Below are 13,458 nucleotides of genomic sequence, written 5' to 3' on the forward strand. Positions count from 1 at the left end.
GTCTTGAATATACTCAATGACTGAGCCTCCACAGCTCTCTGGGGCAGAGAACACCAAAGATTCACAACCCTTTGAGTAAAAACTTCTTCCTCATCTCATTCCTAAATGGGCGGCCCCTTATTCTGAGACTGTGACCCCTGGTTCTAGACTCCCCAGCCAGGGGAAACATCCACCCTGCATCTACCCTGTCAAGTCCCTTAAGAATTTTATATGTTTCAATGAGAAATGCACCACCAGTGTGGTATTGAGGTACACAGATCTCTAAGGTTCCAGGTTTGATCCCTAGTCTGTTCTGTGCTAGCTGACCTGAGCCAAGAGGTGGCAGAGGAGCACTATAATAGGCCTGGGGTTGTCAGCAGCACATTTAGAATTGTACATAATGCTTCCAATGCTGCCATCCCTCCATGCACTCAAAGGGGCCCTGGCTAAATTTAAATAGTTTTTTTTCTTTCTTCACACTTGATGGTAAGATTTTTGGCAAGGGGAGGGGAACCGGGATGAAGCATCAGAGAAGAGAAACAAGGTGCATAGAGGACTGGGAGAGTCAAACCGCATTAGAATAAAGAGTAGTCCAGAAAGAGGAGTTATCTGGCAGGGGAAAAATGCAAAGCAGACTAAAGTGGGTTTGGCGTCCATGTATGTAAGTGCACGGCACGTGACAAATAAGATTGGTGAGCTAAAGGCACTAGTTGCCACATGGGGTTATGATATAGTGGCAGTAACGGAGACCTGGCTCAAACAAGGGCAGGAATGGGCACTTAATATTCCTGGCTACAATGTATTCAGATGGGATAGGGAGTGAAAAAAGGAGGACGGTGGCAGTATTGATCAAAGATATGGTTACAGCCCTGCAAAAGGATGATGTGCTAGAGGATTCAAAGACAATCTATTAGGGTAGAGTTAAGGAACAGAATAGGAGTTGTTACGCTGTTGGGTGTATACCATAGGCCATGAAATAATGGGAAGGAGATGGAGGAGCAAGCAGATTTCAGAAAGATGTGGAAACAATAGAGTCGTGATAATAGGTGACTTCAATGATCCTAATATAGACTGGTGGGGGGGGAAAACAGTGTAAACGGCAAAGTGGGGGAGGAATTCCTGAAATGTGTACATGAGAACTTTCTCAATCAGTATGCTTCCAGTCCAATGAGGAAGGAAACGGTGCTGAATCTAATTCTGGGGAATCGAGGGGCTGGTGGAGCAAGTTTCAGTGGGGGAGCATCTGGGAAACAGTGATCATATCATTAGGTTTAGTTATGGAAAGGGACAAAATCACAGATATAGGGGTAGAAATAGGTCATTGAACCTGTTTTCCAGATGCTGTATTGCTCTATAGTGCTCTGTGTTAGTGCTCCAATGTGCAGAGGCATTTGTGTTTTTTTTTTAAAGGCTTTGAATTATGCTTTGTGCACAATACTGTAACTTGTTTGTTAACTTCATTTACTGGACAACACAGGGAGCAAAATCATTGTTCCATAAAGGATTCTCATTCCTTATCTGTAATGGAAAGTACATCTCTTGATCAATTTTCAACCACAGTAATGTGCTTAAATTGAGGAACAGTTAATAAAGTCTGTGTATTGTAGCAGAGAAATGATTGCAACTGTAATTGCAGGTAGTTTAAGGAGTTAATCTTGAGCTTGCACAGTTAATTGATGGATGTTTATTTTGGATTCTTTGTTTGTAAGGATAAAACCCTGAAGTGCACAGTGTATCGTATCCGAGGCTCCATTCCTGCTGGTAACTACATTCAACTACCAAAAACTAGCACCCAATCCCTTGGACTAGTTGGCTGCTACCTCTACCTCCTCTTCAAACCAATTGTATCCAAATACTTTGTAGTTCACTTTGATGCAGTCACTGAGGTATGTGATGATTAGTGCCCTCTGGGTATTGTACATTCATTGGCATGACTGTTTTCTTCAATGTTAGAATGATATAATGCAGTTACTGAAAAGTCTGTATTAATGTTAATAGTTTAAAGCTACAATGTTCATTAAGGTCATTCAACCGATTAAACTGCATAGTTTTACAATGATCAACACAGTAATCCATTTGTATGCACAGTTGTTTCTCGTGGTGATGAAGCAGAATGGGCATCTAGACCTAGTGGCAAACCATTAATGCTCAGTGTTGACTGGAGCTGTGGAAGCTGTAGATTTGCCTAAAATTGCAAACAGAAACTCCCAAATCCCTTCAACTGCTTGAATACCCCGATCAAATCAGTCAGCTTTAAATACATTTGAAGATTGACGATATTTGCTGAGTTATTCAAAACTCTTTTTTTACGTCCAATTCTCTCTGTTACCCTTTCTCTTCTGAAGGTGCTGACATATGCTGTGGTACTGTTTCACGGCGTGTGGTGTTGACCCTTTAATAACAGTCCCATGTGGGCAGTCTTCAAGTGTGAGCCTGTATATAGATTTTTAGGAGGCTAATTGAATGTGGGGACCATCGCTGCTGAACCAGTTCTGTTCACACCTGTTTTCCACATATGCACACTTTCCGGCCGTGGTCGCAGGATAACAATTAAGATCGGGAACCCTAGCAGGCATTTCCACCATGTAAATTGAGTTTGACACCCTGATCGAGAAATGGCAGAGCTTGTTGTGGAATCCCAGCATAGCTTCTGAAAAAGGAGTTTCTGTATCACCTACATGATGGAATTTTTGAAGAGATTACAAAATTGGTGAATGATGGAAATCTGGTAGATAATGGAACAAAAATCGGGCTTATACTTTCCTGGTTAACAATTTAAAAAAAATTTCAGTTCTTTAAACGCTATACTTTTTCAATTAAATAACTTCTGCATAAGAAGCAGGAGCAGGAGTAGGCCATTCGAGCCTGCTCCGCCATTCAATGAGATCATGGCTGATCTTCTGCCTCAACTCCATTCACCGGCCCTATCGCCATATCCCTTAATGCCCTTACTAGTCAGAAATCTATCGACTTCTGTTTTGAATATACCCAATGACTGAGCCTTCACAGCCCTCTCGGGTAGAGAATTCCAAAGATGCACCACCCTCTGTGTGAAGACATTTCTTCTCATCTCAGTCCTGAATGGCCTACCCTTTATCCTGAGGCTGTGACCCCTGGTTCTAGACTCCCCAGCATCCACCCTATCAAGCCCTGTAATAATTTTGTAGAGCTGGTTCCTTTATATTATTGATGATGCATTTGAAAGAATGAACTTGGGAAAAATGTGAAGATGATTTTTCTTTTTAAAAAATACTTGTGCTGCTTCCCACTTACCTTGTTCCCTTTCTGCTCCATGTGTCATTCCTTATCTAAGAGGCTGGGCAATCAAACTGTTCCCATGCCTGCATGAAGATGTGTGCAAGTGCAGAGAAAAGTTTGATCTGTGTCCACAGTTTGGGACTTCCTGATATAGGACCTGCAGGCACTAACGTGCACCTTCTAGCTGTGCGGCACAGTACACCAAACACATTTGCTTTTTTAGCATAAGCTAATTACTTCAATTTTGATCTTGATCTCTAATTCTAAGTGGTGTCTATCTTGGGGGCAGGGTAGAGGCTGAGTGGACTTTGCTACTTTCTGTTCTTATGGGAGTCATTCCATGCAGTATTTCTGTGAATTGTTAAATCCATTTCTCTCCAGGATAGTCAAGTCATTCGGATTTCATTCTCCAACCTCTTCAAAGAGTTCAAATCCACAGCCACGTGGCTCCAGTTCCCCTTTGTTTGTGGTGCAGTGAAAGGCTCCGTATATAATACCACTGTGAAGTCTGCAAAGCAAGGTATGCTGGGAAGAGTGTTCATATGCTTGCTATTGGTTTTTTATTATACAAATTCCTCACTTGCCCATCTTTGGGGAAAACACAGTACTAATTTCTCTGTGGTTCTCTGCCAAAATATTGTGCCACTTGTACTTTTATTTTGTTCTCACATTTTACTTTATAACTACTATACACAGTACGACAACAGTCCAATGTCCAAGATCTTCTTATAACTATGTCTCTATAAAATGTTAGTACAGGTAGACTATCCTTTATCCGAAAACCTCGGGACCAGCCGTGTTTCGGTTTTCGGAAAATTTCGGATTTCAGAAGGTATTTTATAAGACTGGGAAATTTGTCGGGGGTCGGGGTCGGCGGGGGTCGGGGTCGTGCGCACGACTTATGCTGAATGAAAAAACTTTCGGTTTTCAGAGGATTTCGGTTTGCGGAAGTGCGGATAAAGGATACACTATCCCTTATCCGAAAGGGTGGGGGTCGGGGGGGGGGGGGGGAGAAAAGAATATCGGACAGGCCGCTGCAGCTATCGGACGGGCCACTGTATTGTTGGGTTCACTCTCCCGGTATACCTCCTTCACACTGCCCGGCTCGGCCTGCAATCTCCTACCCAGGAGGGAACTCAGTGACCCTCTGCCCTGCTCAGCGTAAGTCGTGCGCCACTCTGGTCATGTCGTGCGCACGACTTACGCTGAACGAAAAAACTTTCGGTTTTTAGAGGGTTTCGGTTTTTGGAAGTTCGGATAAAGGATAGTCTACCTGTACTAGTAGAACATGTAGAAACAGAAGTGTCCAAAATCTTCCTTCACAAATATTACTTCCAACTAAACAAATCTGAAATACTCATCACGGCCTGTGCTGATTTTTATTTTGTAGGCTATGGGTTACATTTGTAACGCTGTTTTTCCTCACTTGCTTTTTGAAATCTCTTGCACACAACCTTCTTCAGCTTATTCTCAGATCTGTCACTGAGACACTTGAGCTGCTTGAGAGCATCTAGAATGGACCACTCTGGTGTGTTTATACCCCTTTTCTTTGTCCCTGTGGGAAAGCACCTGGCCTGCACGTTGTATCTAATCCTGGTGGCACAGTCAAGGTCAGGAACTCTTTTGAGGTGTGAACTTGCCGGGATGAACCCGTGTCTCATCACACTATTGCAGAGCTTGTTGCTACTCCCAACTTTGCTGCCTCGTGGCTACATTGATTTGAGTTGATTGAGCAAGGTGCTGCTTTTTATTCATATTTGTTTTGTTTCTATGTTTTATGTTGGTTTATTTAATTTTTTCATGCTTGCTTCGCTACATGGTGCAGCCAAAGCAGATTAACTGGTGCTGTCCTGCTTTGTTTGGTTTGCGTAATGTCTGTATCCTTCTAATCGCACCTTTTTTGGCAAACTGCTGAAAGGACAGATTGCAGTACAAGCTTAATGATTCTTTGTGATGTTTGCATGTCGCATGATCACATTCATTCTTTGCTTCTTTCCAATAACTAGGATAACATTAAACGTTCATATTTAATTTTACAGCATCCGTTTGACATTCCTGAACCACAGTGGGTAAATTTAAAGAGGCTCGTGTATATTGGTGCCACATCCCTGGAGAAACACTAGGCCATGGCCATTCTTACTGAATTCGGGCTCGGATTCATACGGAATCCATGTCATTCTCAGTGGTCTCAGCATGCAGGGAAATTTTGAGTCGCTGAGGAGGTGGTGGCTGTAGGGCTTCAGAGTAACGCGCATCAATTTTTCCATGTTACTTTGAATACATTTAGTATCAGAATGTAGTGATTTTGGTACAAGACTAGCTTCACAGAGATTGTGAGTTCACATCCAACCGTGCCAAATTTTGAAATTAAATCTAATAAACCTAGTAATTTGTGGACTGGCGTCAGAAAAATGACCGAAGAAGTTGTCTGAATTGTTGTATAAACCCAACTGGTTCACCAGTGTCTTTCAGAGTAGGGGGCCGACTACTCCTACCCAGTCTGGCCTACATGTGACTCTTAATGCCTCTGAAGTGGCCTAGCAACTCACTCAATTGTCCAAACAATTAACCAAGAAGATGGCCCACCTCTTAAGATAAATAGGGATTTACAATAAATATGGCTTTGCCAGCATTGCCCACATCCTGAAAAACAAATGTTAAAAATTGTGTGGTTTGAGCAGACACAGTTGGTCTGGTTTATCTGGTCGTGTGCTTAAATTATATCCGCTATAAGCATACGGTGCTGTGCTTCAGAAGATGGTGAGGTTGTGAGCTATTAATGTTACTGTATTTTTTTAAATATAAAAGTAACTTTTTTACCTCTTTACTTGAATCCTTTGTATCCTTATTTATTTATAACTATTCTTTTGATGATTGTAAATTAGTTATTTTAAAGTATAAATGGTGTCTATAGTTACTACTGGGTACACATTTTATCAGGTAGGTGTATTGATCTAATGCATGTAATCTTTTCCTTTTACTTCTGTATACAGACCTGGTGGGCCTTGCCCCTGCTGGTGTGAAGTGGACATGCCTGATGATGGACCTTCAGTATATTTTGTCATTTTATCTGAACCGACACTACAGCCACCTAAAAAGCATTAAACTCTGCTCCAATATGTTTGTTAAGAATATCTTTACCAGTGAGCTGGTATTTGAGCCAAGTAAGTGATCACATTGCTATCAGGGACTAAGTGAGATAGACGTGGATCTTGGTGTGATTTAACATTCAGAGAATGAGTGGACCTAACTGCGCAATATACGCGTGGAAATGGTCAGTATTTGGTCAGACTTGCGAATTGTGCACAAGGAAACTGGGATAAATGAAGAAAAAAATAATAAATTGAGGATCATGAGATAATTACTCATGAGGAAGGCCATTTGACTCATCTTAGTCTACCCATCCAAAAAGATCCTAAAATCCCACCCATTTCAGTATCCAGGTGTTTCTTAAATAATTCCAGGGTTTTTGCCTTCACTACTCTTCCTGGATGCATTTTGTCTACACTGTGTAAAGAAGAATTTCCTGATCTCGGTTCTAAATTTACCTTTACCAGTTGTCCTGTTCTTACTATTTAATTTAAAGTAATATTCCAGATTATTCTTTTTCTTTCCCTTAAATATCTAGTATAACTATAGGATCATCCTCAGATGCCTCCCATTTAAGTTGAAAAGCTCAAGTTTCTCCAGTCCTTCCTCATAACTCAGACCTTTGAGGATAAGTCTCGTTGCTCTTGTTTGCACCAATCTTTGCTTGAATGTCTCCCTTGTATCTTAGCAACCAGAACTGGACATGGTGCACAAGGTACGTTCTGACCAGAACACTATATAGTTTGGACACAACTTCCTCTGTCTTCTGTTCTATTGTTTTGGCTATGTAGTTCAGCGTTGTTGGCTTTGTTGATTGCTGCTCTCCATTGCATGGACATGGTTTCTTTCAGCTTCATCCATAGCTATTTTAACACCATTTATGGAGTATGTGTATGTGCAGTACTTTTCTGCATTAAATTTTGTCTCCTATTTTTCTGCCGACTCACATATATTTTATCAAACTAATTCTGTAGTTTCTGAGCCTAATCCACTGCCCCTCCTAGTTGCATATCATCTACAAATTTGGTCACTTTGCATTTCTGAATCCAAGTCATTCATGTAAATTAGAAACAGGTTTTGTTTTGTAGTTCATATTTTTTCCTTGTTTTGTATAATGCAAAAATAAATAAACAGAATTAGTTCTAATACTTTTCCCAGAAAATTACACGCTACATTATGGTTGCTTTAAAAGCGAAAGAAATGAATACCGTCTTCCTTCACTGCCTCTTTTTCTTGGCCTACCCAAAGACATTGCTCCCTTACGGTTTTGAAATAGCCAGCACATCACCTGCAGTGGATTCTCCTCCAGTTTCTGCATGATTACCTCTGGCATGCCCCAAGACTCTGCCCTTGAGCCCCTTTCTTTTCCTGACCTTGGGCGAATTTCTCTTAAGAATACGGTCAACTGTGTATTTGCTGATGACACGACACCTAGCTTTACCTCTCTGCCATCTAGAATCATAGAATGGTTACAGCACAGAAGGGGCCATTTGGCCCGTCGAGCCCATGCTGGCTCTCTGCAAGAGCACTTCAGCTAGTCCCATTTCCCTGCCCTTTCCCTGTAGCCCTGCAAATTTTTTTCCTTCAGGTTTTTATCCAATTCCCTTTTGAAAGCCACGATTAAGTCTGTCTCCACCACCCTTTCAGGCAGTGCATTCCAGATCCTAACCACTTGCTGTGTTAAAAAAAAGTTTTTCCCCATGTCGCCTTTGGTTCTTTTACCAATCACCTTGAATCTGTGTCCTCTGGTTCTCGACCCTTCCGCCAATGATAACAGTTTCTCTCTATCTACTCTGTCCAGACCCCTCATGATTTTGAATACCTCTAACAAATCTCCTCTGAACCTTCTCTGCTCTAAGGAGAACAACCCTAGCTTCTCCAGTCTATCCACGTAGCTGAAGTCCCTCATCCCTGGAATCATTCTCGTAAATCTTTTTTGCACCCTCTCTAAGGCCTTCACATCCTTCCTAAAGTGTGGTGCCCAGAATTGGACACGCTACACCTGGCAGGGATCCTGTCAAAGAAAAAAGTCGCACACTGTGGACTTCTGGGTATCCCATCTGAAACTCTGACTTTTACTGTGTTAAAGGTGGTATATAAATGCAAGTTGTTGTTGTTTTGCACAACTAGTGCAAAAACGTGACTTGTGTGTCTCACCACCTAGAATGATTCCAAAGATGCTGTGTTCATTCAAGTGATGTGAGAATATTTTAGATTTTAGTGCTGATATCTCCAGATTACACACCTCATCCACTATGGCACCTTATTGCTAGTTTAGCTTTAATTTTGTGCATTCTGCATACTAACTTAGATTATGTACTCTTTCTTTCTTTGTCCTTTGCTTTTCTTACTTCAGATACTAAACACTGTTTATTGGAGAGAGGAGGTTGAACAGATTAGATATCACTGATGTGGTTGGTTGATGTACTGAAATCTGGGTCCTAGTTTTACAGTTTCTGAAATAAAAGGCCTGTAGTATATGTGTAGACTGCCAGAGCAACCCTGGACTGTGTCAGTGTGCCATCTCTATGTATGATTCTTTATCTGCATTTTTCAGGTGTGACCGTCTTTAAGGCCAAGCGGGCAGGACTGGTGCTGCATGATGTTTCCCCAATGCCACGAGAAATGGCTTTCCTTGTGCCCAAAGGAGAAAACTGGCATGATATTTACGATTATATCAGGTCAGCATCACTGTGCATCAAGAGAGAATATGCCGCTGGTTAAATTTGTTTAGCACGTTATCGAAGCCTTGGGACATCCTAACGTGCTTTATAATCAATTGATTGGCCCCGATTTTCTGCCAGCCGTCGGGCGGGTTTTCATGCAGGCGGGGGCTGAAAATCGCCGAAATAGGGGGTCCCGCCCCCCGCCCCGTCCGACTTTCGGACCGCCGTTTCTCCGTGACCCGACTCAGTCCCGCCCGCCGCGGGCGGGACTGGTCATCGGGACCCTGATCACCAATTATTGGCATGTTTAATGCCATTTTAGGGTGCCCATGCGATTTTCAGGGGTTCCCCACGCTAAACACGCCTGCGGGGAACCCCGCTGATGAAACCTGGCGTGAAGCTTGCTTGCTGTCAGCTGCAGGTCATTCGGGAAAGCTGCGATTTAAAGGGACAGCATTTGTATGTTGAAGGACCTTGTTGCAGGCTTGGAGCTACTTCTTCGAGGCTTAGGCACAGCTGTGGAAGGTTGGAGCCTCACACACTTCTCCAGTGTGATCTCCTGGGAAGCACCGCTCGGCACCCTCACTCAGCGCTTCCTCAGCGGAGGCATCTACCAGAAGCATGGGACGCCATTTTTTCCTTCCCTTCTTGCCATTGAGGATCTCCAGCAGCAGAGGCGGCAGCAGCAGAACCAGGAACAGCAGGATGAGCACCAGGCTGCTGCTCACTCACCTGAAGCTGCACAGGACAGAAGGGGCCAGCGCTTGGAAGTGGTTTGAGAGCACCTTGCTGCGTTTTAGGGGGCCAAGGGGACCCGTATCTGCATTGGCAGTCCCACTCAGAAGGACTTCCATGAAGGTCTGGTTTCTCTCTTCAATAGATGGCCAATGCTCCTCAAGAGATGTCATTCTCTTATGAGCACTCACCATGTTTTCCATACCCTTGCGAGTTATCTTCTCCATGGAGGTTGCCAACCTTTCCATGGTGATGCGTTCATGCGCCAATGACTCCACAAAGGCTCTGCTCATGGTCGCTATGGACTCCTCCATTCGCTCCACACTCGCAGCGACCCTGGAGACAAAACCTGCCAGAGACTCCTGCATCTGTGCATGGAGATCCATCACCTCTTCTCTTGCGGATGGACCCAGAGGCAGAGGGTCGACATGCAGTTGAGCTGAGCTGGCAGAGTCCTGCGCCCTCCGATGAGGACTCTCCACTGCTGTCCCTGTCTCCAGAATCTGCTGAGGCTCACTTGTGAGCTATGAAACACCAGGTGACAACACTACTTTATGTCCCGCAGGTCCCCCCGAAGTGGGAGTGTCTGCGCTGGTGCTGGGTGCGCTTACTTCTGCTGACGCTGCACCCTCAGAGGTTGGAGCTTCCTCTGAGGAGTCTGGCTGCACAGCCTCTTCCTCCTCCACAGTGGGGACGGGGGCTTTGGATGGTCCTGTGGGGGAGTAGAGGAAGGAGTTAGAGATGTGATGCCAAGGTGACATGCGCATTCGAGTTGACATCTGCTGACACCTGCATCCATGCAGCCTTGGTCTCAGTGGGAGGCCTCTTCCTGCCTGACCTAGGGAAGAGGACCTCCCTGTGGGCCCTAACCCCATCCAATAATGCCTGCAGTGAAGCCTCGTCGAATTTGGAGGCAGCTCGGGGTCTGGCACTGGCCACAGCTGCTGCAGGCTCCTCTGCCATCCTGTATGGTTCGTTTGGAAGCCAACAGAGGAAGCAATGCTTGCTGTGGACCTTGAAAGCACCATGAATGATGACATCATACTGTGGGGCTTCCTGACTGGAAATGGACAATTAGCAAGGCTGCCCACACGCTGGAAATTAATTGGCCACTTGAGGGAAAATTGTGTGCAGCTGGCTGACCCATTTTTTTTATGTGTCAGCACCCCACATTCGGGGGAATCCGACCATTTCCCACACAATCCACAAAATCGGGCCCATTATCTCTGAAGTACAGTCATGTTACGTAGGCAAACATGTCACTAATTTGTTTACAGCAAGCTCCCACAAACAATGAATGAATGACCAGAAAATCTGCTTTTTGGTTACCTTCAAATAGTGTCATGTGACCTTTTATGACCATCTGAGCAGGGTGGGTGGGTGTGTTGGTTTAATGTTTTATCCAAAAGATGGAGCATCTGACAATGGAGCACTCCCTCAACATTGCAAGGATTTGTCAGCTTAGAATATGGCCCTGAAGTTCCACATGCTGAAATTGCATCCACACCATGAAAACAGCAACTTGCATCTATAAAGAGCCTTTAATGTAGAAAAATGTCCCAACGTGCTTCGCAGAGGCATATTCAGACAGAAATGGCCGTTGAACTAAAGAAGGAGTTATTAGGAGGGGCTTGGTCAAAGAAATTAGCTTTAAGAAGGGTATTAGAGGAGTCTTTTTCCGAGTGGCAGGCAGTGACTAGTGGGGTACCGCAGGGATCTGTCCTTGGGCCCCAGCTATTCACAATATATATTAATGATCTAGACAAGGGAACTAGATGTAATATCTCCAAATTTGCAGACGACACAAAGCTGGGTGGGCGCGTGTGCTGTGAGGAGGATGCCGAGAAACTCCAGGATGATTTGGACAGGTTGGGTGATTGGGCAAAAGAATGGCAGATGCAATATAACGTGGATAAATGCAAGGTTATCCATTTTGGTGGCAAAAACAGGAAGACAGATTATTATCTGAATGGCAATAGATTGGGAGAAGAGGAAGTGCAACGAGACCTGGGTGTCCTTGTGCACCAGTCGCTGAAGGTAAGCATGCAGGTGCAGCAGGCGGTTAAGGCGGCAAATGGCATGTTGGCCTTCGTAGCGAGAGGGTTTGAGTACAGGAACAAGGATGTCTTGCTGCAGTTGTACAGGGCCTTGGTGAGACCACACCTTGAGTATTGTGTGCAGTTTTGGTCACCTTATCTGAGGAAGGACATTCTTGCCATGGAGGGAGTTCAGCGAAGATTCACCAGGCTGATACCTGGGATGGCAGGAATGACGTATGAGGAGAGATTGGGTCGATTGGGCTTGTACTCGCTGGAGTTTAGAAGAATGAGGGGATCTCATTGAAACTTATAAAATTCTGACAGGACTGGACAGACTAGATGCTGGAAGGATGTTCCCGATGGTCGGGGAGTCCAGAACCAGGGGTCACAGTCTAAGGATAAGGGGTAGGCCATTTAGGACAGAAATGAGGAGGAATTTCTTCACCCAGAGAGTGGTGAACCTGTGGAATTCTCTACCACAGAAGGCAGTAGAGGCCAATACATTAAATATATTCAAGAAGGAGTTGAATATATTTCTTAAGGCTAAAGGGATCAAGGGGTATGGGGAGAAAGCAGGCACCGGGTACTGAATTTGGATGATCAGCCATGATCGCATTGAATGGCGGAGCAGGCTCAAGGGGCCGAATGGCCTACTCCTGCTCCTATCTTCTATGTTTCTATGGAGAAAGGGGGAGAGGCCTTTACGGAGGGAATTGCAGAGGTTGTGGCACAAGTGGCTAAAAGCACAGTGGGAGGGTGAATAGCATAAGGTCAGAGTCGGAGGAACAGAGAATTTTGGAGGGCTGAAGGTGGTGTACAGAGATATAGAAAAGGGTAAGGCCCGTGAAGTTATTTAAATACAAGTTTGAGAATTTTAAATTGTAGTTGTTGAGGACCAGGAGCCAGTGTTGGTCAGCAAGGACAGCAGTGATGGATGAGTGGGACTTGGTGCTGGACAGGATATGGTAGCAGAGTTTTGGATGAGCTGTGGTTTACAAAGCATGCAAGATGGGAGGCCGACCAGGAGAACACTGGAATAGTGGAGTCTGGAGGTGACAAAGGCATGGATGAGGGTTTCAGCAGTAGTTGGCTGACATGGACGGAGGTGGGTGATGTTACGGAGGTGGAAATCGACAGACTTCATGACGGAGAGGATATCGGGTCGGAAGCTCAGCTCAGTAGAATAGGTCGCTAAGGTTGTGGACAGTTTAATCTGAGACATTGACGGAGGAAGGGAATGAAATTGGTTGCAAAAGTAAGGAGTTTGTGACAAAAGAACTAGTCTAGCCCCTTTCATGTCCTCAGGATGTCCCAAGGTGCTTTGCAGCTAATGAAATACTTTTCAAGTGCAGTCACTGTTGCTTTGTAAGCAAATGCGGCAGTCAATTTGCAAGGTCCCATACAGCAATGAGATAAATGACCAGTTCATTTGTTTTTGGTGCTGTTGGTTGAGGGATAAATGTTAGCCAGGACACTGGTAAAACTCCCCGGCATTTCTTTGAATAAAGCCATGGGATCTCTTATGTCTATCTGAGCAGGGGTTTCCATTTAATGTGTAATTTGAAAGATGACACTTATAGAGAAATAATGGAGGTAATTTTAACCCCCAAAAGCAGGTGGGTTTGGGTCGGGTGGGATGTTAAAATCTAAAAAATCCCAAACCCAATCCGCCTCAACCCTGCCCACTTCAA

At 44.4% G+C, this 13,458-nt stretch overlaps 1 protein-coding gene across 3 annotated transcripts in view; it reads left to right on the plus strand.

The window, feature by feature from the left end:
• wdr90 (WD repeat domain 90) overlaps positions 1-13,458 on the plus strand; it is an 88,930-nt gene that overhangs the window by 6,366 nt on the left and 69,106 nt on the right. For all 3 annotated transcript variants that reach the window (XM_086000738.1, XM_086000737.1, XM_086000736.1), the window contains exons 4-7: positions 1,689-1,865; positions 3,619-3,757; positions 6,231-6,401; positions 8,885-9,008. In XM_086000738.1, the coding sequence (XP_085856864.1) occupies positions 1,689-1,865; positions 3,619-3,757; positions 6,231-6,401; positions 8,885-9,008 (611 nt within the window). The remainder of the gene's footprint in view (positions 1-1,688; positions 1,866-3,618; positions 3,758-6,230; positions 6,402-8,884; positions 9,009-13,458) is intronic.

The sequence above is a fragment of the Somniosus microcephalus genome, chromosome 11 (assembly GCF_052327205.1).
Source record: "Somniosus microcephalus isolate GS21.2 chromosome 11, FLI_Smic_1.0, whole genome shotgun sequence".
Classification (NCBI taxonomy): Eukaryota; Metazoa; Chordata; class Chondrichthyes; order Squaliformes; family Somniosidae; genus Somniosus; species Somniosus microcephalus.